Raw genomic sequence first — 27,397 nt, 5'->3', positions numbered from 1 at the left:
GCAAAGTATGAATTGGCACATGGGCAACCTACCTCAGAGAGCTCTAGTTACTAATGTCTGACTTTGACACCTCTGCTTGCCTTTTTCTTACTCCTCATGGAAAGAGGTTGAATGGAACTTCAGCTGTCAGCTTCTTTCAGGTTTGGTGTGGGAGGTAAGTCGGATTAGTAAAGACAATATTTCCTTAAAGGTTACTGTTTGTTTATTATCATAGGAAAGTAGTCTGTTTGAGATTTGATTTTCCAAATAGAAAATATCATCCATATGACTGAGTGTACTTGATAAAAGGGCATATGTTCTTTGATCATCTTCCTAAATTATAGCTGCAGATGGTCTTCTTTTCCCTCACTTGATTCATTTAAGTTGGGAAATTTTGTATATATGTATCTCCACTTTTTGTTTTTGCCATTCAAAAAAAGTTAAGTATTAAAATGAAGAGTTCATAAACTTGTTGTTCATCACTGGTGTTTCTCACATGTCTTCATAAAGATGAAGAGCATCAGTTACAACTGCTTGTATTGCATATGTATTTTATTTATATTTATAAATCCAGCAGGATTTTATAAAAGATGCTGACAACTAGGACAGATCAAGGAGATTCTAGACATCCATCAGGGTTCATTATAACTGGGTAAATAGATTCAGTATGATAGGAGCATTTGGAAGACACTTGGGACCAGCTCATTTCACTCCCTGTAATTGTATATGACAGTTTGTATGTTCATAGATGTGGTCAGGGATCCTAGTTTGGGTTTTTTTACATCCTACTACATTAGCTCTATCAGAAATTCACCATTTGTATTTCTACTCAGATTTTTGGGAAAAGAGAATTTCTGCAAACAGTTCTCTTGTAGAAAAGCCCAAGTAGGCTGTAGAAAAAATTATCTTTGGAAAACTCCTATGATGGAAAGGGTTGAATTTTCCATGTCTGTCTCTTCAAATCCGTGGTTAATCCAAACACTAGTTCCTGGACTTGTGGTAGGCTAATATGGCTGAATGATACTGCTTTTATAATATCCATCCTCAAATTACATAACCGCTGACTTTTTTTCCCTTAAATGTCCCAAAATGTTCCTTGGTTATAGAATCTGGTGAAAACAGATGTAATCTTATTCCTAAAAATATCCGCCTGAGAATTCATTTAGTTTCCAGCAGTGTTCAGTAAATTTGAGGGATGCCTTACAAAAGTTTCCTACTATACTGAATCAGATTTCAGCAACTTACCAGCACTCTTTGGGATAGCTAAAAGCCAAATAGGGAATGTGAAGGTATTCTCCTGCTTACAAAGGTGACTTGTGCATCAGGCACCACGTCTGTAATACCACAACTGTAGTCAATTAACTTATGCTTTCTCTTTGTAGATTCTATGCTTTATCTTGCAACTTACCTAGGAGCTACTTCTGTAAACTGTTGAGTCCCCTATTGGGTTGTACTTGTACGTACTTCTGTGGTATGTACACACGCATGTGTGTGTATATAAAATCTCCCTAGCTGCAGAGATCACTGGGTTTGAACCTGCTGGGGCTGGATGCTGTAGAAGAGGTGTCCATGGTGGAAGAAGAGCAGAAGTTTGGGAAATGGGAACTATCCTGTAGAAGTGTGGTGAGGAAGTCAGGATGTCATTCTTGGTTTTCTCTTCATTTGGAAGCTTTTCCGTATTCCCCCATTTGTAGTACAAATTTCTATCTCCTTTCAAGACATCATTCATCAATCCCTAAAAAGGGATTTTGCTTTATCATGAGTTTTGCTGGAAACCATGACCTGCAGCAGTTTCAAAGAAAGTGGTGTTTCTCCAGTACACAAAAGCATTTTGATGAACCATTTTAATTTGTAGAGATTTCTGAGCCATTTCATTTTTCTGTTGTTCCCTGGCTCTGCAGAGACACCTCAGTGCTACACTTCCATCTCCTTCTTTGGGTTTTGAACAGACGTAAGGTGCCAAGGAAAAACTGTGATATTCAGGTGGAAGAATGAGAGGAAGCTCTAGGCAATTTGGATAGACATGTATCTCCTGGGGGTGGGGATTCAGAGATGGTCAGAATTATGATTGTGCTATGTAGTTGGGATACAGGAATGTGAGAGTCTCAGTTCTTGAGACTGTCCATTCGAATTAAAAGGTCATTTGAAACATTCTTGTTTTTTGACGATGACGTAACGTTACTTCAAAATTCAGAATTTCTGGAAAGTTAGGTTTTGTCATTCTGAAAAGGTATGAGGTGCATGAGGTGCCAGTAGGCTACCATAACTGTTTTATAGCTTGAGTGCATTTAAGTGTTTAAAAATAAGAAAAGTACCCAAAGAAATACATTATAAGTATGAAAATATATTTGGTTGAAATTGGATAGAATATAATTTTGTGGATTAAACATTGGTTTTTTGTAGTTATATTCTACTAGATCAGAAGTGGGCAATTAAGTATATCTGTAATGGTAACTGCAGTTAGATATACATTAACTGTAAAGCCTGCTCTTGGAGGGTCTTGAAAAAAAAAGCTGGCAAAATGTATTGGCATCAGGAGTCATTCATAAGTCATCTAACCCTTCCCCCAAAAGAGGAGCAAAATTCAGATAACCCTGTCATGACAGAAAAGTGTGGCAGCAGTTTCCCAAGGGAGGGTCCACCTGACAAAATAAAATTATAATTTTAACTAGTATAGCAGTCTTTTTTTTTCAGGCGACTTATCAGCTGCATGTTATTTAGAATTTAGAATCTACATTGGTCTTCTCTTTGTAATTCAGTTGCTCAAGTCCATCTCTATGTATCCACTTATTTTCTGAAAGAGTAGTAAGATGTAAGTGACCATGTTCTTGGGGGACTGGGTGGATCAGTGTAAGATTAGGAGAAGGTGAAGCCAAAACTTCAAGAGAAGATTTTAAGGTATTTTTTGTAAAACCTCTTCTTCTGAACTTATATTGTTCATATAGGTAGGTAACACACATTTTTCTTTCAGCTCTATTAAAAGAAATAAGTGATTCTCCATTGCAAAATGTATTCAAGATTCATAGTTCAATCAAAACTCCTCATACTTGGTTAGCCAGATTTTTTAGGTGGATTTTCATGTGGGTTGTTTTTTGTTTTTTTTTTTTTTTTAAGGAACGTATGCATCTACTGAAAATAAGATCCAAGTATGACAACTTCATATTTTTTATTCTCGTCTTTAAAACAAATGAGTCAAAAGGAAAAAAAAACCCAAAAAACGCTTTGTTAGAGCTTACCTTTCAATGGCCAGTATTTGGCCAATTTTTCTGTTTGTGACCATTTATGCACTGTTTTCTAGTGGAATTTAAAACAGAATAAGTAAGCTCTGGGAAATGGAAGCACTTCCATGTGTATAAGCTAAGATTGTTTTTTGAGCATTTGTCTTGAAATATGTTATAAGTCTTCTGTTTGTAAAAGTCTAGCTGGAGTTGCAGAAAGCCAATAATGCTTTTGCAAAATTCAGTTTTCAGTATTTGTTCTGTATCAAGAGGATGTTTCCCTTGCTTTCTAGCTGAGAACATGGATTGTCTTAACCAAAGGTGGTTTAAAAGACCAGTACATCCCAATTTCATAAAATGAAAAAATCTTAAAAAATAATTTTTAAAAAGTTTACCCTGTTTTGGGTATGTGGTGTTTAGTCTTCTAAACTTTTGTTCCTGCTTGGTTTGTACCTAGTTCTACTCATTTGCAAGTAATCCAGATTAATCAATTAAAGTACCTTTAAAATAGGTGCCATTAAGATTAGAAGAAGGGTTCTGCTATATATAGTCCTGATAGACACTATAAGGCAGCTTACACATGTTTTAAACCTTTAAAACCTCACTCCTGCTCTTTAATATAATAAATAAAACTGTGTTGTCTTTAAGGGCAATTCAGTCTTTTACAGGTTGTGAATGTGTAGTAAACCTTCGACAACATTTTTGGTGAATTCACTTCAGCAGTGACTGGACCTACTCTCTTTCTGAGTTTTGCAGATTCTGCAGGAGGTGTTCTTAAGTAAATACAATTTTTTCTTGTCTGTTTTGAAATTGCGTGGCCTAGTCTTTCAAGTGATTAATGAGGTACAAGGTCATTACACATTAAGAGTGTGTGGAAGCCACCAATAGCATGTGAAATGCATTGTGTTCTCTCTCAGGTCATGTTAATATAAAATGACAAGCACTGAAACAATATCTCCTCAAAAATTATTTATGATGTTTTTATTGTGGTCCATACATTTTAATAGGTAACCTCTTTGCTAGTGTTTTTGAGTGGTTGTACTAAACATGTACTCCACAACCTCCTCTACCAACTGAAATATATACTACAGTCTGTAACAAGAAAAGGTGTGCAAAATATGAATGGTTCCTATGAATTTATCAAATACTAGTATAGATAATCAAGGATGGTAGTAGTATGTGACTAGAACTCATAAATACAACTTGAGTCATCTACGTGCTGTGGCAGTCCTGCCTCACAAACTGAGAATTGAAAACAAATGGAAGGTCAATGCAAGATCAATGTGATGGTGGCCATCCTAACTTAACTACCAGGCTCCGTTTCACAGTTTGTTTGGAGGTACCATGAAAAGGAAAATCAAGTATTCTGAGGGTGGAGGAAAGAATATAAATCAGTGGTTATATAAAATTGTCAGCGCAAGAGTCCTGCTTTGACAGATCCAATAGGTCCTGCTAAAGGAGGGCTTTCCACAGACAGATGGGAAGAGGGAAGCAAGGGGCATACTTTTTTTAATTGAAGTGAACTTTTTCAGCTCTTCGTGGGTTCAGTATATGTAAGAATCTCTGCTGCTCGGTGCTGTGTTGCCATCTGTTCCCTGTACACCCATCTATGCTTCTATGAGTCGCTTTTCCTTCTGTGCTGTTTGCTGAATTTTACATCCGTTGTCGTAGTCTTCTGTTCTTTTGCCTCATTTGCTAGAACATGTGTTCCAGACCAAATTAATTTTCATTGTGGACTCTCTTCTCTTCCCCTGCCTTTTCACCATGTATCTGTGTATCACTGTCCTCTTGTTGCCCACCAGATAGGCAGTCAGGAGAGTTTCGATAGGCAGTCCAGGAGAGTTTCACTGCCCAGACCCTTTCTCTGAAGTTTTGATTTCTGTTAATGTAAACGTTGACATTGAAAATACTACCTTTTTCTAGGCAAAATCACTTTAAGAGCTCGGGAGCAAAGGAATCTTCCAGGATATCCTAATCTTCCCCCCCCCCCCCCCCTTTTTGTCTGTTGCTGTGCAATACATGCAGACATGAAATAGAGCAGGTTTATTCTAGTTTTGCACCATCTGCTTATCCAGTATAATTTTAAAGTTTAAACTTGAGCCCAGATGTATCCATCCAATGTTCTTAACAACTAACTATGTGTAAACCTGAGTAGGCTTTGGGCTTTTTTTTCTTTGGTGATGGTGGGGTACGGTTGGATAAATGCCATGAACCGAAGCAGCAGATGCTTGCACTTCCTCAAGCTCTATGTTATGATAGCAGGTACTACTCCCTCCCTGCCCCTAAACTTATTAGAAACTTTGAGAAAATTCTAGCCAAGAACTGATACCGTTATGTTCTTATTTTATTGCATTTCATGTTAGTCTTGCTGCCTATTGCCCTTTATTTGATGTATAGCATCAGCAGCTTTCCTAAAATTCAGAACATTAGAAGAGATACTGAGTTAAGTCCCATTCACTGCTGTTGCATATACATCAGGTTTCAAATCCTGGTCAAATTCTTATGTGAAAGGATTGAGGGTTTGGATTCTGTGGTTTTGTTATGTAATTTCACTGGGGGTGTGTGTGTCTGTGTTTCTTCTGCCACCATAGTTCTAATTACAATAATATTTCAGAATCTCAGTGTTTTGGTGGCTGTGGAAATTGGAAGTGTATTTGTAGATGGAGTTCCTGTGACCAGCCTACTCCATTTGGGTTAAAGTCAGTTTTGCTTTTTCATTTAAGTAACATATGTCCTTTCTGTTTGGTTAATCCGATTACATTAGACCAATCATATTCCTTCTCGTCCAACCTCTTCATTTCCTCTTAACCAAGAAAGCAGAGTGTCCTTCTTATCTTGTTCCCTGTGCCTGTTGCAGCTCCAAATTTCTGGAATGTTGAAGTGGCAAAATAAAACTTTTTAAGAAAAGCTTTTATATGTGCATTGTATGACTTGGTCACACTTAGACATGTGGAATTCTATTGTGCTGTTCACTGTGATTTAGGGAGAAAAATATCATCCATTTTGTCATACATTATATATGTAATATTGGACATACCCCATAAGAAAGAATAGAATTGTTAAGGAAACAGTGCTATAGCATTTGGGAGAATCTAGTGATGACAAGCTGAATGAAACAGGTAATTTAAACATACAATGAAATTCTGTAAATATTGAAAATACTTGAAGGTATTCTCTGCTTGCTTAGTTGTCATCCCTAAATACTTGCTTTCTCGTCAGTGAGAGAGACAAGCATTAAGCGAAGATTGTGCTTTTGGTTTTATCTGGTACTTCTGCTTTTATGTTATTTTAGCTAAGGGGTTTCTTACAAAGTCATCTATGCCTGGTACACCCATTATATGAAGTCTTCCATTAGTGTAAATTCGATGCTACTTCTCCATAATTTCTTCGCTGCTTTTTGTTTGTTTTTTCTGCAGTTAATAAGTAGTAAGGTATTACTACAGGGATTGATTAAAAACTTAGATGTGTGTAGGTAGTTTTTTTGGTGCTTCTGTAATCAAATAAAATTTCATTTTGTATGGATTGCATTTGATACATATGCATCTCGAATCCGAGTGTCCAGTATTGCTACCAGCTGTTGGCTATTGGTGTTCCCCTCTTGTAGGGCATATAAGATGGAGGAGCTGTGGACAGTCTTCTGACTGCTATCCTGGAACTACTTTTCTACATTTCATAAACTACCGGATGGCATCAGTGTTCTTCAGTTTAATAAGAGATTGAAGGTGCTAAAGACAGTTGATATCCAACTCTTCTTAATCATAGAGATAGAAATAGAAACTCCCATGGACAGATTAGCAGCACTCACACTTTACTTTATAATGCTGAAGTTGAATGAAGCCTAGTTAGTCAACAGGAGATGGGTGCTGATCCTTTGGGTACCAAATGGATACTGCTTTTCTCATCCTATCAAGAGTCCTGCTGTTGTCTTATTTTCTGTCTCCAACATTAGTTTCAGTATCACTGTATCAAATACCAAGCTTTCTTTTATAAAAACCAAAATCCTGTCTACTTTTCAGCTCCAAATCCAATGATTCTGAGATTTCTATCCATCCTGTTCCTCCCAGAACCTTCTGTAAGAGAATATAACTCAAATTTTTAGCTTGCTTTACATCAAAGGAACTCACCAGATTCCATCTGCCCAGAGTGCTCAAGCTTTTCCTAAGTATGACGTCTCTTGGCACCCCTTCATTTTGAACATAGAGCCTTCTCAATCCCAGCCCATTAGTTTCCTTTCTTGCTTTATTGGTATGGCAGAGCCTCTATGTAGAAATTATTCTTAATCTCCTTCTTACTCCTACAGATGTCCCTGTCACTCATTCAGCACTTACTTCCCAGGAGTTCTGATTAGAAAAAATGAATTATCCCAGGAAACTGCAAGACCAGCAACCTGAAGATGATATATAGGATCAAGTAGAGTTAAGCGGTAGTAAGGAATAGCTTTCCCTGATAGCTCTCTTACATACTACATGCTACATAGGAGGAAAGCTGATTCTTGCCACAGAAGACACATGATACTTTCTTAACAGAAAATTGTAGACTGTTCCAGTAGCTATTGCAAAGAACTGTGGCTATTTTCAGTACTGGATAGGCTGTGGCACAAGATTATCTGGTCTTTTCCATGCTTTCACACAGGGGGCTTAAAAAAAATATCTTATGTCCGAAATCTCAGCTACCATTCTGATAGAATGTTTGAAGTTTAGAGCTTTAATCTTCCCAAACACCCAAGAGACAGATGAGAGGTATAAATGAGTAAAATGAGGTGACTCGCCCAAGGTCATGCAGTGCAGCAGTAGCTCAGCAGGAGTAGACAATTCTCTCTCTGCTTCTGGGTCCTTCCCTAAGGGATATTGCTTTCTAAAAAATACAATTTTATCACATTCCTTTAAGGTTACCATCCTGTCACCTTAAATTCTTTTGCTATTAGTATTGGTAGTGGTGGAAATAATGTTTTTATATCTCTTGTCAAACGACCTCATCAGCCTGATTTAGTGCTTTATTTGTGGACTTTATTTATAAAAAGGCACTTGATGCTGTTTTAAAAATTAAGATACTACCTTAAAAACTACTAGCTTTTGTTTTTGAAGGACAAAAGCCAGGGTTATTTAAGAGACTGTTCATATTATCATAAACGGGATAGGGTTAATTATAATTACTATTGCTAGAGCATCAGATTTATAGTAACCTTGATGAACGAAGTGATACACCAGAAACTGGTTCACAGAATATTCTTCTGTAACTTAGTATTTTCCTTCTTCTTCTCTGGGTAGTCTGTAAGCCTCGGTGCTCACTGTCTGATGAGTGTGTGGGGAGAAAGTGCTACAGGCTGTAATATGATAAATCAGTCATAGTATTTAGATGACTGTTGAAGGAACCTTAGTTTAGAGATGTTTTCAAGATTTTTGCATTTTAGAGCCCTCTCTATCACTCTTGCATTTCCTGAGTGAATTTGATGCCCGCAGGGAATAAGGGTGCAGCTAGGAAGAGCAACACATTACCCAGTTCAGCAGCTGCCTGCACGCACCCTGGCTCTCCCAGTGTTGACTTGTTATAGTCTGGCATCATGTGGTCTCCCGGTGAAGGTGGTGGCTGCAGAACATTTCCTTTAACTAGGAAGGTTTTTTACAAGTGTATCTGTTGATCCTGAAATCCAAACTATTCAATGGAAGGAAAAACTTACTTGCTTAGAGTTTATATTTTATTCTGACAGCATGTAAGTACCCTGCTTCAGGAAATGTTTGTCCAGAAGAAGCTATTACTGTTTTACTGTCTGCCCCTGTAGCTAAAATCAAATGCATTTAGCTTAGTTTTATTAGTACACAGTGCTGCTTAAGAACACAATCCGTTTTCCCAGGATTAACATTGTACATAATTCTGTAGAGGTTGTTTGAGTCTCTAATGCCATTTACAAGTGGATTGAGATTCATGCCAGAATTCTGGATTTTTTTTTTCCTTTCCTCAGCTCCCATGGGAACACTGTCTTATTCAGAAGATGTTTTGCGTATTTCCCACCTTGTAGTGCTAAATTCTTTATCTAGTTCAAGACCAGTAATCTAAAAGTACAGACACTTTTCATTCCCATTTCTTAACATTTAAAATTTCAAAGTATATAGTTCTTGATTATAAACGTATATATTTCACATGTATGTTCCGAAGTTTTCTTTTTGTCATGGGTTAAAATTTATCTGTATCAGTCTTTTTATTATAGAAATTATTAATAAAAATGTTTCTGTTAATTAGAAAAAAAAAGTTACTGTGAACTATAAATTAAACCCATGAAAATTTTAAGAATAACTTGTTTATTAGTTTTGGCTAATCACAGTTATTTCAGATTTTATTTCAGTGAATGTTGATAAATGTAAAGTTTATCATAGCTTTTAATTACAGAATACAGGGCTTAATAAAAATGTTGGCGTTTGTGAGAGTGTTTTTCTTCTATTGAAAAAGCTGTAAGAAATGCTTGCTCTCTGAGATTTTTAGCATTTTTTGTGAGTAATTTAATTGTGGAAGTTCAGGGGAAATTAATTGCAGTGCCTCCCTTTCTTACAGAATACAGTCGATTTGAAGCTAAAATACATGATTTACGGGAACAGATGATGAACAGTAGCATTAGTTCAGGATCAGGATCTTTGCGAACCAGCCAGAAGAGATCCCTCTATGTCAGGTAATCGTCTTTTTCACAGTATTTCTACTGTGTTTTTCTGCTTTTCTGTATACTTAGTATTTCTGTATTTTCTTTTTTGTGTAATTATTTACTCATTATTAAACTTAACAAATTGATATTTATGTGCAAAGTATATTAAAAATAAAGCTTAATTTCAATTGATTAATGTAATAGAGCTGAAAAAGAAGTAATAGCACCAAGAACCCTATGTGAACTTTGAAGAGTGGTGCTATTACTTGCTTTTTGTCCTGCCTCTGAGATGATAATACTTCAGCAAAAACATATTTATTCTTTAAGTCAGTGTGTGTGAAGTCTTAACAGCTTGCTTAATTCAGTTTGTGTTTCTGTGACAGTAGTCTTCATATTTTCCCTTGTTCAGTTCTTGAGTTCAGATTTATAGTCTCCCTTAAGCTTTGACAGATTTCCATCTTCTTTCCTTCAGGTTACTTGAGCTGTATTCTCAGCTTGTATTAAGAAATCTTATTTCTATATCCAATAGCATTTGTTATAGAATAATTTCCATGGTAACCAAGAGAGCAAATGCATCAATGCAAATGAACTGAGCAGTCTTCATTAATTTATTCACATAGAATTAAACATAAAGGAGGCTAAAAGGAAGTGGAAATATAAAAGCATGAACCATTTAACAAAATAGGTAGTTTCACTGGGAAATTATGGCAAGGTGCAGCTCATTAATGTGCCAACTAACTCCCAGCGTCAGTTATCATATACTGATAAAGCATAATGCTTCAAGAATGGAATGTGGGTGAAAGGATTCCATTTTTAAAAATGAATTGATTTTTGAGTTCCCCGAACCAGTTCATCTCTGGACGGAATAAGGGCCAGCAGTAGCCTCTTGGCAGGGGCCAGAACATCTTAGTAGGGCAGGTGAGACTTCAGTAGTGCTGGTGCTTGGGTTAGACTTGGTTTAAAATGTTGTGGGACCCCACTGGTATACCTGCTAAAGCCTAGGCTTGGGTGCTATTGACTTTTCCCATCTGAAGCAGATACTGTGTTGTTGATGGTGCTCTATCTGTTGAGCTACGGGAAAGGAAGCAAGTCTTACACAAGGCAGTTACCTGAGTAACTGCATCTATGCTCAGAAAAGTCTCAGTACTTTGCAACCTATTTCTGAAGACTTAGAAACAAATGTAGCAAATTAGTCATACAGGGCTTCTGTTAGATTGACTATAACATGTAGCCCTTATGTTTTGACCAGTTATTTTAGTAGCTTTATCTGAACTCCGTTTTTGCAGAGCTGATCTTGTTCTTTTTTTTCTGTGCCTTGTCTGCCTTAAATATTTTTGGGGGTCAAAATTTAAATCTCTAAGGATAAATGCCTAAGGGTAAGTACTTGATATCAGTTATCCATGTCTTAGAATTTCCGGAGGTAGGTGTACATAAGGATATTGTGGTGACATCTTCCTTTCCATAATCCCAAAATTTATTGCTTTAGCCATCATCATATAACTAAGCCTAAACAATTCTAAATGCTTTTATTTTGCTTGGTTAGCTATAGTCTGATTAGGTTCTAAACCGCTTATGCTCATGTTCACACATTGGTCTGGTATTTTAAGCTACTGACAAGCATTTTGTGTTTATGTAGCTTTTATTCCACTGTTGGAAGTTGTTATCTGTAAGTGACTAAGGGTGAGCTCTTGACTTTGCCGGCTGCTGCAGAAAATGCAGCCTTCTCCAGGTTGTTGGCAGAAGCTTTGTGGAGACTTTCCAAGAAAGGTTTTTGAGACTAGGTAATCGGCTTTGTTATAAGTCATAACAAAAATCTAAAATGCAAAAATTCCTCAGGAAAAGTACTTTTCCGCCCACATCTCTTAACAGAGGGTGCTGCTAGGGCTTTTGAGATCTACTCTTGTCATCGCACCAAAAGATGCCAAAGACCGGTAGGCAACTTGGTATACACAGGATGGGTTCACATCTGTTCTGTCTGGTTTCTGATGTAATTTTGACCTCACTGAAGTAAGTTTTATGAAACTTTTCACATCTTGCTAGATACTGACAGAATGTGTTAGTTATCCAGCTTATTCCTTATTATAAGTCACTCTAGCATGATCATTCTCTACTTTAAATTGTACCAATTCAAAGCTAATTTTAGTAACCGAAGCTATCTTTTTTGTGTAATATTTGATTTTGTATATGCCTTAAAGGACTCCAGTTACATAATGTAATGCTGAATTGAATGGTAAATCTAACAGTAAAATGTTTATAGGCATTCAACCATAATTGTAGAAAGCCTATCAAATAAAAATACTCTAAAAATAATAATCTCTGGTGATGTCTCAAAATCATGGTAACAAAATGGCAAATGAAAACAGATACAGCATTGTGTTCCCATAACTGAAGCTTGATATCTTTATGAATAGTCTGCCTGTAAACAGCATTTTGGGCATGTTATGTAATATTAAGGAAAAGACAATTGTGCGCCTGAAAATACAGTGTGAAGTAAAATGGCAGATTTTTCTTCTTAATTGTATGTATATCAGTATATGATGAATAGCAATATAACAGTCCTTGTAGGGCAATACAAATACAGCAATTCAGCAGCAGCTAACTCTTCGTTTGAACATCTAATTCTCACTCTCTCCTCCCTACTAATTAGGATGTACTGATTTAATGGCCTTCTCTTATTTTTGCTTTATATTTCTTTTGATCTTTATTCTAAGAGGAGAGAGATTCTCTCATACATAGTTTCTGGTTTTGCATCTGAGCTATATCTGTACGCTCTTCTCCTTCATCTGTAGATTCAAAACCTACATGTGAATAGGTGAGATGCCTTCATGGTACCAAGTTTCTATGATACTATGTTGAGAGGGAGTAAATTTTGTTCCATGCTTTATCTCATCTTGTATGCCAAGTCTCAGTCTGTGCAATATGCATAGAATTCAAAAATGAAAATTACTTTTACCTCTGTGCATTTTTCTGACAGCATGATACATTTCAAATTCAAACAATGGTGCTGATTTCTGCTTGAATCAGAGCAGAAAATGGTTGCATATCCAAGTGGAAGAAACTTTACAGTTTTGAAATCATTAGGAAGTTTTAACTAAATCCACTGAAAAATAAGATCTGGCATTAGCACTAGGCCTGAAAAGTGTACGTGCCTGCAGGATTTTAATTTGGCAGGCCTATGTTATTCTAGTTTGAAACATCTAGTTTCAAACAGCTGTCCCAAAAACTGAGGGAGAAAGAGAACCTCTTTTATAAGCTACCTTCATTCGTTCTGAAGTGGTAAGATTATTTCATGTTTCATGAAATAATACACGGAGATGCTTTTGCTGCAGGAATTCCTTGTTGCTTTGTTCAGCAAGAGTACCCTAAAAGAAGAAATGTTTCAGTAAAACTTGATAAGCAGCCTATGATATTGAAAGTAATGAGTTTGGCCAGGTAAAAAGACATTCTGGAGAATTTGGCACTGTTGACTGTACAGCAATTAAATTTTTGGCTTTGAAGCATGAACACTCATGAGACATGTGACTTGACTTCAGTTTCTGTAGACTTGTAAAAGAAGGAACCCAGTTACCTTTTTTAGTGCTGTTTAGTTGCTGAGTAATACAAGGTGAAATGAAAGGGAGGACTCGGTGCTTTCTCTGTAAAATGTAAGTCTCCACAGAGGGAGTTAATAAAAGAGATTTTTTATGCACCACTCTGTAGATAAATATGTCATCTTGGCTGTGAAATGAGTTGTTGTTGGATGACTTGCCAGGCATACAGGAAAAGCCATGTTAATCAGTTGGAATCGCAAGAGCTTTTTGTTAGTTCTGTTTGCTTTTTGGCTCATTTGATCGTTACCAGTTCCTGGTGTTCCTATAAATTTTAGCTGCATAGTTTTGTCACTACTGTGTGACGCCCTAATTCATCTTACTATAAAAGTGTCTCTGTCAGCTTTGACTTTTTTCCCCAATAAAATTATTTTTCTTGAAGTGACTTCAACAGAGGAAAAGTATTTGATGAAACTGCTTTTCATTGTGCAAAACCTATTCTGTGTAACATTTATCTAGTTTGAAGAGCACATGTTGATAATATATTTTTTTATCCATTTGTGCTTCCATTTCACTCTTGTGTGTTGTCTGCATGAGAACAAATATACATGTGTTAATGCTGTTAGGCCCAGCTCACTGCTCATATAAGTTTATATTCAAACTAAAACTTAGAAGTTAAAAGTAGTGCTGGTAGAGATCATTGCTTGCATGCTAACAAGAATTCTCAGAAAATAAATTTCATTATGCATTTAATTAATTCAGTGAAAATGTATACAACTTGAATCTGCATTAAAAGTGCATAATGGATTGTGTGCAGTTTATTTTGAGATATGGAATATTTGTCCAGACTGCTTCTTGAACAAATATGTGCAGAATAGATCTGGAGTAATAACTACTAGGTGTATATGTTTCTTACCTGCAGTATTTGGGTTATTTCAAAGAAAATAAGAATTCTGATTTTTTTAAAAGAATCAGTATTCTCAAGTATGTTATGGAATTAAACTGAAAGATGTTATAGTGGAGGTTGCACTACTGCAGGAAGGTGGTATTTCAACCTTCAAGCTCTTTCAAAACTGAAAGCCAAAATTTTATTATAAATTTAATAAATTAAAAGCATTGCATATTTAAATATAGGCTTTGTTTATCATGAGAGTAAATATTTCTAAGCCATTTTAAAATTTGTGTCTTGTTCTAGACATTTTAGCAATATTTATTAAAACCTTTAGCCCTGTATGAAAAGTTTTTGATGCTTTTTATGGCCCAAGAAAGGCATGGTGTCTTAAACAACTCTCATTTTGCAGTAGACCTTATGCTAAAGATTAATTGATCTGACAGAAAATTTTGAATTTTTTTCCATGTAAGCAATTTGTCATTGGTTACGAACAAATAAAATAACAGTTCAAACCCAAAGTAATACACTCAGTGCTTTAGAAAGGCAAAATTCACAAAGCTAAAATACATTTTGGAGCAGTTATGACCTACAGGTGCTTACATGGGTCAAAAAAATTCGGAGACATTAAAAATCTAGCAGAAAAAGGTACATAAGACTATTGTTTGGGATGAATAAATGAACTGAATTTGGACAAGGAAAAGCACACCATTTTAAATCATCACACTGTAATTGATTGATGCTACTTTGTGATGGACTTAGTACTAAGTCTCTAAATCAGGGTAGGGTATCGTTTAGAATGTACATCACTGACAAACTTGAGCTTGCAGATGAAATAAAGTTGAGAATTTTTTAGCCTGTGTAATACAGGCACATCTCACTTTACATAGGTGAGGTTCATACACCTTTTTCAAATGTAAGATAGGAGTCCTTTATAAGGCATAATCTTAGGAGTATCTCTTAAAATTTGGTAAGAGGCTCCAGTCATCATTCATTTCCACATAAACCCTTGTTTGTGCTGGGAGAAACATACTGCAGGTCTCTTCAGTTCCTCAGGGAGCAGATCCAGATATAAAATGATCCAACAGGGAGAAAAGAAATTAATTTTAACCCAGATCAGCTCTGCAGTGTGGTGCACCATGTGCCTTTCCAGACAACTGTGCTTTCATAAGCAAGAAAGGGGAAAGGAGTTGGTACAAAGCAGGCATGAATGTGGGTGTGGATAATAGTGGGCTTGCATAAACTGACCTTGCTGGCAGAGGGAATGTTAATAAAACTGTAGCCAGCACTGAAGCTGATGTTCGGGTATTGCCAGTGCCTATTTGAAAACAGGCCTACCTTAGAAAAAAGGATGACATTCTCTTGAAACGGTTGGGAATTTTCCAAAAGACTGTGCATAAGGTTCTTTGCCTTTGGGTGCTCCAGTAGCAAAGTTGTGGTCAGATCATATTTCTAAGTTGCTGCTTTTTTTTTTCTCCCTGCAACCCTGTGAGCAAGATACTGACTTTCATTTTAAAGACAGACAGTAACTTTTAGTTACTAAAATAATTCCAATTTATAACTTGATATAAAACAATGTACATTTCAGAACTTTCGACAGGGCTGTATGCTTCAAATACTTGCTTGCCTTTTTTATGCTAGGCTGATATGTAACTTGCTCTATGCAAAGTACTTCCGGAATGGCAGGAGGTATCTTATGTGGACCTTTTATAAAGCATTAGAGTTTTGCTCTGGATTAAGTTTGTTTTCATTCATTAAAATTTACAAGTGTGTGTGGATACATATGAGAGAGAGAAAGCATTCAGCATTCTTGTTTTAAGCAACTGTCAGAATGATGCAATCATTTATGACCAACGCAGGCAGCTTGCTTCATATTTTGTGCTTTCATGCTCCCCTATTTTTTTCTTGCTTTTTCTATCTTTAATTTTTTCTTTTCAATGTAGAGCTCTTTTTGATTATGACAAGACTAAAGATAGCGGCCTTCCAAGTCAAGGGTTGAACTTCAAATTTGGCGATATTCTCCATGTCATTAATGCTTCTGATGATGAATGGTGGCAAGCACGGCAGGTAACTCCAGATGGAGAAAGTGATGAAATTGGAGTTATCCCAAGCAAACGCAGGTATGTCATATTTTATTGACTTTGAGATGTCTGCTGTTAAACATCTGATATGATTAATACATATATTGCATATGCTTTGCTCTTTGTAATTCTGTATCACATCAGCCGCTTGTTTGGTTTTTTTAAAAGAAATAACCTCTAGTGGGATTCTGACTAACTCAGTGAGAAGTTTTTGTTAAAATCCTCTTTAGCCTTAGTTGTGTGCTGAAGTTGATAAAGGTGGTTCAAGTACATTACTCTGTTCTCACTGTAAGCAAGTTATGGGTTTAATAACATTACTCCACTTATCTATGAAAAGGTGTAAAGTGAATTTAATTCAAATCATGACACTGTCATGAATTCCTTCTACCCAGAACCTGGAAAACTGGCAAATCTTTCTTTGGTGGCCAGAGTAAACGGAGACAAGGTATTTGTTGGCATACTAGAGACCCCAATAATAGATTGAGTGCTCTGAATTTTAATATCTGCTGTTGACTCATAATTGAGGCTGTTCATGCACTATGTCGTGTTTTCTGTTTGCGCCCTCTGGATTTATTGAACCTATATAATCACAAAACACTCCAATACCCTCACAGCTCATCACTTGAGAAACAAAACCCTACTTTCCCAATACACTTTGCCATTAGCAGGCTTCCATTTTCTGCAGGTGTCATCAGCAATAAAAATCTGTACCACCAAAGGTACATCTATATGCTTACATTGTAACAAGTAGTAACTTCAAGTTCTGGAATTTTGCTGATTGTCTGTTTTTGTGTATGTTTTTGTGGTAGAGTTGAGAAAAAAGAACGAGCCCGTTTAAAGACAGTGAAATTCAATTCCAAAACAAGAGGAGATAAAGGGGTGAGTTAATGAAGTGCTAATTACACCTGACATTGTGAATGGTAATGTTTTTCAGTGGTTTATGAATGCAGACTCAGTTTCAAATTTTAGTGAAAAGATTCAATTCTGTCAAACAGAAAATAATTCAGAGCACCAAAGCAAAGTTTAATTGCCAAAACACTGCAAATTGTTTAAAGAATTAGTGTAGAAATATATATCATTAATGCTATAATGTAACAGGAGTTGTAGATACTAATTAAGTATTGAGTAACGCCATTTTTAACAGCTCTGCAAGTGCTGTTTATAAAGCAGTTTAGTCCTTTAGTACGGATTGTACACCTGGACTCTTTTTTTATGGGATGGGGCTTACTACCAATTTTCAGAAAAAGTAAAACTTTTTTTTCTTTAAGGTTTTTTAATGCCTCTAGGAAACAAGGAAGTAAAGGGTCCCTATGATGAAATGAGGTTTTACAATGTACACAGTTACAAAGACAGCATAAAGTAGCTTCTTTGTTACACTTACGGATGTAGAAGCTTTAAAGAATTTCTTGCAAGGGCATAGGCCAACAAAAACTCAAGACTAGAGCTGTTGCTGACCAGAATCAGTCTCCATCTCTCAGCTGTTTTTTTCTCACCGCCCTCTCCGTTGGCGCAAATACAGATATGGCTGGACTCAAATAGTGTAAAGTAGCCAATGTAGATGAAAAATAACCCAATCCAAAAGAAATCTTGGATTTAATTTTAGTCAGTCCCTTGGTGTAGCTTACTGCACAATATGCAATGCCTGACCCAGTACACGTGATGGGAATGAGTGGCAGGAAAGCAATGTAGCTGCTTAGGTAGTAATAGGAATGTTTGTAGCTGAAATTACAGCAATTTAATAATGGTACAGCAGCCAATTTTTTTTTTTTTTTGAGAGTGAGGTTTTTTGCAATGTTTTGGTGGTTTTGAAATTTGAGAAACAATTTCATAACCTTACTATTTCTACCAATATTATATAACCAGTAATTTCAAGAATTAGGTATATGCATTTTAGATCTAAGAGCCTTCTAAAGTAATAATATAGTGTCATTTTTAAAAATCTGAAACGTGCTTTAAGCATCTGAGGGAAGCTATTTCTTAAATAGTGATTATTTTTTTCAATAGCACTAATGTTGCAACATTAGTCAGTCATTATGGTAAATCCTAAAGATTCTTTTCAGTCATTTATTTCAGTTACTATGTTTTCATAACTTCAAAAATCACATTTATACAGTATTAAAGCTTCAATACTTTATCCTGATAGTGTAGGACTTTATACTTTAAAGACTGTCAAATCCGTATGTACATCCTTCTGCTATATGTCACAGTTTTCAGTTTAGCTTATTAATGAAGAAAATGTCATGTTTATTTCCATAAGTATTTGTTTAAAAGGAAATCAATAAGTCTAGTTATTTTCTGATGAATGATTGCAGTACTACCTTGAGGATTTACTAGATTAGCAGGTTTTTTTCAGTTTTGGTGCATTCATATTTTGGTATTGGAATAAAATATTATAAACTGATGTGGTAATTTTTAACCTGATCATTTTTATAATTTGAGTTCACTTTTTAGAAGTCACATAAAGAAAATGGCTTCGATAGTTTAGACTATTTTAATTACATGAAATAATTTTTCAAATGTTACATGTTCTTTGAAAGATAATTGCATGGTTTTGTAGTTTGTCTACCCATAAACTGCAAACAGTTAATTAACGATGTATTAGAAGTAGCATTTTGATAATAGCATAATTAGTGCACAGTCACTGTGTACTAGCATAGCACCAACAATATGCATGAAATACTGAGTGGAAAAGCAACTACGCTTGCCATTGATACAGAACTGCAGTTCTTTTTCTTTAGTAACATTTCATTTTGCAAACACACTTACACTGTTCACAATCTTTTGCTTCAGCTGTAAATGTTTTAATGTTACAATTTCTCCTTGAAGTATTCTTCCTGTATTTGTCATGATGATATTTTTCCCAGTAAGTTGTGTGCACCGCACCATACATGTCCTCATGGACTGTGTGCCTTCCTGTGTCTCCATATGATCATACTCCATGGACAGGAGAAATGCCAACTTTCTACAATTCTTCAAAATTTCTAGATTAAAAACTTAATAACCCTAGTGATAACAAACATTTAAATCCATGTTCCTTTCATTTTAAGGAACGCTAAAAAATCTGGAGCAGAAATGGTTAGATTTTTTTTCTTGTTTGTTCCTTTCATATACACATTTATCTCACTTTCTGTGCTGCTTCTGTTTTAATATATTCTTGCTTATGATGCCTGTTTATGATTTGCAGTGGGCTTATGAAAAATTTAATACAATTACTATTCATTTTCAACTAATAAGCAATTCTCTCTAGCTTTTTATAATCATGGTATCTTTTAAAAATAATCTTTTGGCTAATCTTTTATGCAAAATCAGTATAATATTACCTTTATTTTCTCTTTTTTTTTTTTTTTTTGGCAATGGAACTGACTCTGACCATTATACATGCAGTATATAAAATTTGATATTAGTTCAGTGAGATGTACTGTACAGAAAGTTAAAATAATTTTTGTCATGAAATATTTTCAAAACTAAAATGAAGAACCTAACTACATTTTATGAAGTAGAACAAATTAGCCACTCATATTAACTATACAAATCGCAGAGTCTCACCACCTCGGTTAAACTGCAACATTTTAGCTTTGTTACATTTGTTTCCCCTATTCTTTTGCCCAAACTGAGGGACTTGTCTGAAGTGAACAATTACATAGATGTGAGGCTTCCATTTTTTGAAATTAATTCTACAGTATTTTTCAGTATACTCAGATCACCTCTGGGCATATTTCTTTGTTGCCCTTGTTCTGTAGATTACAGTAACCTTTCTGGTTATGAGAAATCAATTGGGATGACTTGCTGACTTCAGGTAAAGGAGGTCAGGAAGACCATAACCTAAACCTTGCCCATTCCCACTATGGTTCCTGCAAGCATATGATTGGCTTGAAACCAGTTCTTTTGTCCATATGTCAGGTTGATAATTTACCAGTTCCTACAGTGGAATGACAGTTTTACTCAAACACAGATGCCAGCCAATTAAAGGTTTTATGGATTTCCCACTTAACACAGTATTGCTATTTCCAGAGCTCAATGTTGCTGATTGTGCTCCCTTGGTACCATGTGCCTCTTTAACACCTGGTAATTTTAAGTAATTTTTTTAAACAATGTTAAGGAAAATATCACTGGATGTTTCAGTATCTGATACTGCCAAGCAAGTCTATTAAAACAGATGGCCAGAAGGATTGTTAGTACTGGTACTGTAGCAGGATGCAGCTTTTTGTGTTGCACTATAGGCATTCACTTTAGGAAGGCCAAATGCTAGTTTTGTAACTGTACCAAAAAAGGTGGCTTACCGTTAGAAAAAACTTTGTCCTATTTGATCCCTAGTTGTTACTGTATTTCATTCCATACTTAATGCTGGTAGAAAAGATAATATATCTTTTTGCAACTGTATTGTATATATTAGAGGAAGATGAGCTGAAGACAATTACTTAAAAGTTAACATGCTCCAAATTTTAGAAGTATCTGTTAATAGAGTTTTTAATGTATGAATTGATTTTTTTTTTTTAAAGCAATTTTTAAAGAATGGTTCTGTGGAAGTTTTATTACTTCCTGCTGCACGTGGGCTCTGCTTGGTTTAGCTTATCTTAGAAAGCTTGGCTTAGAAATAAACAATCCCCCCATGCAGGGTCTCAAAATCAAGTTGGGCATTTTCTCACTTTTGCCATCCTTCCCGTAATAGAGTTTCTGCAAACCAAATGACAAACACATGGCAAATTTCATGTCAGATGGTTCACTTTATGAAAAGAAATTTCAGCTGGCTTCAAGTTAGCTGTTTTCTAGTTTTGGGCATAATTGCACAAAAAATGTTACTGATTTATTTATATATTGAGTTTTTTTAATTGACTTAGAACAGTAAATCAAAGGTGCTGTAGTCACATAATGTCTTCAGCAGAATACATGGCAGATATTACTAAAATCTGTGTTAATTACACCTGTAGACATGCCTATATATGAATGAAAATACACTGATGCTCTCCATCACTTAGAAAAGGAGCACAATAATAGTTTATATTCAAATGGGTTGATATGTATGTGTCTATGTAGATAACTCCAGAAATTTTTGCAGCAACTGAGATGCAGAAGTTCTTAAGCAACATAAGCAGTTAATGTCAAAAGTTGCTGAACATGATCCTCGGACAAACAGGATTTTTCATGTGGTAATTCTCTATAAATGCACCCTTGAAAAAATAATTGCCACAGTAAACAAATGAAATGAGTTTGTATCTCAAAAGACTGGGAAGCCTGCCATGTGAGAAAAGGCTGAGAGAATTGGGTTTGTTCAGCCTTGAGAAAAGAAAGTTTAGGGGAGACCTTATCACCATGTCCCAGTATTTAAAGGGTGACTACAAAGAAGGTGGAGACTCCCTTTTTACAAGGAGTCACATGGAAAAGACAGGTAGTGGGTACAAGTTACTCCTGGGGAGATTCCGATTGGACACAAAAAGAAAATTTTTCACAGTGAGAACAATCAGCCATTGAAATTACCTCCCCAGGGAAGTGGTGGATTCCCCAACATTGGACACTTTCCAGATTCATCTGGACAGGGTGCTGGGCCATCTTGTCTAGACCGTGCTTTTGCCAGGAAAGGTTGGACCTGATGACCCTTGAGGTCCCTTCCAACCTGGTGTTCTATGATCTTTTGAAAGTTAATCTTGGTATTGGGATGCAAAATTATGTAGACTGAAGTAATCTCTTTCAGTGAACTTGCAATGAATTGCAATTGTGAAAGATTGAAACAAACACAGGTTTGAGGGGGTTTTATTGTTTGGATATGTTAACTAGACACATTTCTTTTTTCCTTTTTTCCTATTTCACTGTTACTTAGTTTTATCGTAAGAGCATTCAGTACAACACCAGCTTTTAACTTCCATTTTTCTTTACTGTATAATATGTTATTTAGCAGTTGTCACCACAGTATTTACAGTGTTTGCCTTTGCAAATGGGTAACACTGGCAAATAATTCTGGTGTGCCGTTATGATGTCAGCTGTTTGCAAAAGCGGTGTAAAGCCTCAGCATTTTTTAAAAATACTGTAAACACTATATTAGATAACATCAGTGATTTAATTGGCTTTAAGTTCATTATGGTTTGGCCACCTTATAGCAGCCTAGTTTTTCACATCTTTTTACACTCCCAGCAAGCCTAAATTTATGAAATACAGGTCACGCCATATAGGATGAACCAGCCTGACAGTTCTCTCCGTAACAAACTTGTGAAATATGGTGTGAGCAAAGCCATGATCCCAATCTCCATTTTATAATGAGCTGAGAAGATAGTGTTAAACTGAAATATGCACTGCATAATGTGGTTATAGGAGTCAGCTTCCACAAAGCTGCTGGTCTGGGCCTTTGTTCACACAGACATTAGACATCCTTTGTTTTGCCCCTCCTTCTCTTCTTCAGCAGTCATTCAATGACAAGCGTAAAAAGAACCTCTTTTCCCGAAAATTTCCCTTCTACAAGAACAAGGACCAGAGTGAGCAGGAAACCAGTGATATTGACCGTAAGTATGTGGCATTCGATGGAGAGCAAAGCACATGTAGAAGGGCCTGCTAGATTGCAGTAGGGTGTTACCATGGAGACAGTTTCATGAGCTGCAACAGGCTAACAAACTTGAGGTGCCAATGATAAACCAATCTACAAAATCAGTGCAACTGTTTGTTTGCTGTTAAAGTAAAATTTAACACAAGAGTATCCCAGTTTGGAATAAACTGGGTAATACTGTTGAGTAACAGTGTGTACGTAACTGGAGGAGTGATGTATTCCAGTGATGATTCCTCATTTCTGATGTGGAGGAGAAGGCACAGCAGCAAAGAAAGTATAACGGAGTTTACCAGCTTCTCTAATCAGTCTCTTTAGACCGGCTTCTTCGAAGTCATTCATTCTAATTTGGTTTTCCCAGTGAAGAGAGGTTACTTTGATTTTCATCGTTGTTGTCAGCACTAAAAAACAAAAAAAAGTGTCTTCTCAAAAAGCAGTTGCAGACGTTTGCTAATTCAGACCAGGTCTGCTATAAACTGCATTCTCTGCCATTTGCATCACTGATTACACTTCATGTGCCAGTGAGGTCAAATCCTATAGACTTATCCTCCCCTGTGATGTTCTGGGAACTGTCTCCTGTCGTAGCGCCAATTTTATATATTACTGACAATTATTTTCTTTGTGATTGTCTTTTTATTGCTTGCCCTCTGGGGACTACTCTGCAGGAGGTCCCTGACGACATAGGATCAAAAGGCCTGAGTAAGTGATCAAAATACTCCCAAGTTATTTTAACCTCCATCTGAAAAATTACTACTATTTTTTTTTTTTAACAGATCTCTTTGAGACTGGTGCTCTACTGGCATGAGGAGGTTGACACTAAAAATGTTTCATAAGCTTTTTCTAGTTTGCAATGTTCTGGGGTTTTTTGCTTTCAGGAACATGTCACTTTAAGTTCATGTGACTATCACATTAGATTTTTTTGTTGTTGTTCAGAAGCTTACCAGCGCTTACTTGTTTGTCCTTAATAGTACCATGTTTTTGAATTTGGTGATTTTTTTTTTTAATGTCACTTCTATCTTGTCTTTGTGTTTTTATTTATTTAAAAATAACCTATGGCTTTTTACAGTAATAGTACAACCATTACTGTAATGCTTTAATTAGTTACAGTTTTCAGTCGTCTCTCTAGGTGACTGATGTTTACAACTACTTAAACAAAAAACTTTGCTTAACAAATGCCATGGGAGTTTTGCTGTCTGCCTTATCTGAACTCTTATGATGCTTTTAGACCGTGTAAAGGGGTAGCTAATAGAGGAGACGCATAAGCATTTATTGTATTTCTTGAAGAAATGTTAACTAAATACAGTAAGATTCAAAAGTTTGATTACTCTTAACAGATCTGTTTGTGTACACAGATACCACCACTGTACTGAAATAACAAATAAAAAAAAAGTCAAGACCTTGTTTTCATCACAGATATTAAACACATATATTGTTATGCATTTATGGAATAGCAAAATTAGTCACTAAAGACATGTGACTAGAAGTCATTAAAAATAACATTTCTTCACAGGGCATAACTCTTACGTAAAGTGTTCCTGAAATTACATGTAAAAAGTGGTGTACTTCTATACTTGACTTGAATCATGAAATAAAAATTCTGGTAGCTATAACATTAATTTTCCATTTCTGAAATGGCTAGTTTCAGGGAAATTCTTGGTCTAGAGCAGAAGACCTTATCAACCTTTATGGCCTTGTAGGTTAGAGCAGAAGATCATAAGCAGCCTTTATGGCCTTATGATCATACCTCGTTTGAACTGTGTAATATGGTCCAGAAATGTCCCTAGGTGATTCTGTTAGAAAAACAAATGGCTTCTAGCCTGTTTTTCAGCACAGTCAGACTTTTTGAAACTGCCTTACTATGCTTAATGCAAGCTGTGTTACTTGGGCTCTGCAAGACTGCTGTTCTTGCTGGCATTTTAGGCTTTACATCTTTACCGATTGTGCCCATTATCAGACTATCACAACACTTGTATTCTCAATTAACAATGCCTCCTTTTCATGTTCTACCACAAAGCTTTTAAACATCGCTATTTGCCTCTTCCATGGACATTCTTTTTCCAAGTCAAGGAAATGAAATGGAAGTAGATCCAAATTACTGGTACTTGCAAACATAGGAAGTATTTGTTTTTCCTGCACAGAAATGAAATGAGGGAGTTAGTCTAGCCAGAGATTTGTGGTTTAAAGATATTAGTTCACTTTATCCAAAAACATTTTAAAAGGTTAATTAGTTTACCTATGATGACTGACTTTTTTTGATGTTTATTAATCACTAGAAGCATACTTGCTTCATAACTGTATTCTTACCTCTAGAGTAAGAAGTGAAAACCTAGAAATTGCAGGGTTACATGTGAACTATGAATTAGTGTACTTTTTGTAATCTTATTTTGATGTGCTGTTTAATGTTTTTCTTTTTATTAACATCAATTCCTTTCGTATGAAATTAAGCTTGATCCTGAGAGCTATGAGAAGTACCTTAAAACTTTTATATGCAGTATGTATTGATTTCAGCATTTTGATATCAGTATTGTCTTTCATCTGGATTATTTTGTGTCAATTTGCTTTCTTTTGGACTCATGCCATGTTCCTTGTGTATGTTCCTTATTTTTTTTTCCCATTGTGTTGCAATTTCAGAGCATGTAACCTCTAATGCCAGCGATAGTGAAAGTAGTTACCGTAAGTGTTTTTAAGTTCTTTGTTTATTTAGAACCTTTGTTTAGTAGATCTTTATTTGGGTTTTTTTGTCTGTCTTTTGTGGGTATTTACATGTTAAGTAGAACTTCCCATTTAGGTGAAATCCATGTGAATGTATTTGGTAGAGTACTGCAAACTGTGCTGTGTCTTTGTTTTTAAAAAACTGGCTGGAGGGAATCATTGCAAACCTCCTTTATGGATATTTTTATTGTGATCTATGATTTTCATAGTTCAGCTTAATTTGAATCTATTTCTATTTTTTTTTAAATTATGCAAGCTAGCTAGACCTCTTAAAACCAAAATGTAAATTTAATGCTGACAAATATAATTATATGTAGTTGAGCATAATACTGGAAGCATAACTAAACTGTGTAACCTTAAATAGTGCAATACCTATCTAAAATTTTTCACAACTGAGATTTAATGTGTATATACTTCTAATGAAAATAATGATAAGCTAACATGTATTTACCCTTGCTTTCAGCTTTCATTTATCTATTTTTGTCAAGTGTGGGTGCTTAGTATGAATTGCCTTCAAAGCATACAACACACATTCAGTGCTGGAGTCAGTTATGATAAATTAGCATGCTAGGCACGCGTGCACATTCTCTCTCTCTCTTCTCTCTCTCTCCCTCTTTCTCTCTCTCTCTGATGATGTTGTATCTTTTAAATACTAGTCTGAATTAGCTTTTTTACTAGCCCAAGCTACAGTACTATTTACTATTACCCAAGCTACAGTAGTACTACATGTTCACAGTGCTGCATGATGCTGCTCTAAAATGCTTTTAAAATGTCTTAAATCAGAGCCAGAACTTCAATCCCACTGGTAATTTCCAGTGAACAACTCCTCAGTAAGGTGCACAATCCAGACCTGGAACCCAGGATAGATCAGAGCAGGAAGATGAAAAAGTTGAGGATTTGAAGAGAAATATGAAAAGCAAGAACAGTAAAAGTCAGGCAGTGTGACACTGCATGGCTCACTGATCAGCTTCTGGTTGCCTGAATAATGGGCACTTCAGAAACAGATATAATGTATGTTAGGGTAATAAGGAGGGTGGTTCATTAACAGATATATTGGTTTGGAAGCTGTTGATTTTCTCAGCCATGATGATCCACATTTTTTCTACCAGATGATTACACTCAAGGAGAGAATTTATACATGTATATAAAATGCTAACAGTCTTGTAGATAGTAATTGAAAATAACCAGTTGGGGGAGGCATTTGTGTTCCCTGAGAATAACACAAAACTGAGCATGTATGGAAGGTGCCTTTGAGAAACTTAGAATTTTTAGCCACTTTTAATGACATGCCATTAAAACTATTTAACAGTGACTGTTTCTTCATAAATTTGCTGCTTTCCTTTCCCCCTCACCAAGGTTTTTCTCAGAGCTTGCTTTATTTATGTTTAAAGCTTGTTATTGGTACTACTAGTTAGTTTTTTACTCTGTTGTTACTTGAGGAACCCTGATATTATTATTAGTGTCACAGATTTGCTTATCTGAATGTGTAATTCCAAGCACTTTTTATTAAAATAATTTTTTTAATTTCTTCTTACTGCTGTCTAATATGAAAGTTATCTTGATTACAGATGAGTACGGTTGTTCAAAAGGTTCATTCTATTAATATTCATTTTTCCAAAATATTGAAAAGCAGTGACAATATATACTTTTTGCCCTCAATCAGGGGATGCTTTTTACTTGTTATTATGTCTTCAGTAGTTTGCTTAACTAATTTTTGACCTTATAGCAGTGTGACTTCCCCAAAGAAATATCTAATTATATGAGACCTGGTTCTTTCACAGATGAGTTGATAGTTGGTGATTCCCTGTTCCTCTCCCTAGCCTAAAAGGGG

The 27,397-nt window shown here is 35.7% G+C and overlaps 1 protein-coding gene across 20 annotated transcripts in view; it reads left to right on the top strand.

Moving 5' to 3' along the window:
* Positions 1 to 27,397, top strand: part of DLG1 (discs large MAGUK scaffold protein 1) — a 169,517-nt gene that overhangs the window by 128,995 nt on the left and 13,125 nt on the right. For 8 of the 20 annotated variants that reach the window (XM_074833871.1, XM_074833876.1, XM_074833879.1 and 5 more), the window contains 5 exons: positions 9,744 to 9,858; positions 16,188 to 16,364; positions 17,135 to 17,204; positions 22,717 to 22,816; positions 25,486 to 25,527. In XM_074833871.1, coding sequence (XP_074689972.1) covers positions 9,744 to 9,858; positions 16,188 to 16,364; positions 17,135 to 17,204; positions 22,717 to 22,816; positions 25,486 to 25,527 — 504 coding nt within the window. Of the gene's footprint in view, positions 1 to 9,743; positions 9,859 to 16,187; positions 16,365 to 17,134; positions 17,205 to 22,716; positions 22,817 to 23,519; positions 23,554 to 25,485; positions 25,528 to 27,119; positions 27,156 to 27,397 lie in introns of all 20 variants that reach the window. The other 12 variants (XM_074833873.1, XM_074833880.1, XM_074833890.1 and 9 more) reach the window with 6 other exon arrangements.

This window comes from Strix aluco, chromosome 9, assembly GCF_031877795.1.
Source record: "Strix aluco isolate bStrAlu1 chromosome 9, bStrAlu1.hap1, whole genome shotgun sequence".
Lineage (NCBI taxonomy): Eukaryota > Metazoa > Chordata > Aves > Strigiformes > Strigidae > Strix > Strix aluco.
This window is presented reverse-complemented; position numbering and strand designations above follow the sequence as displayed.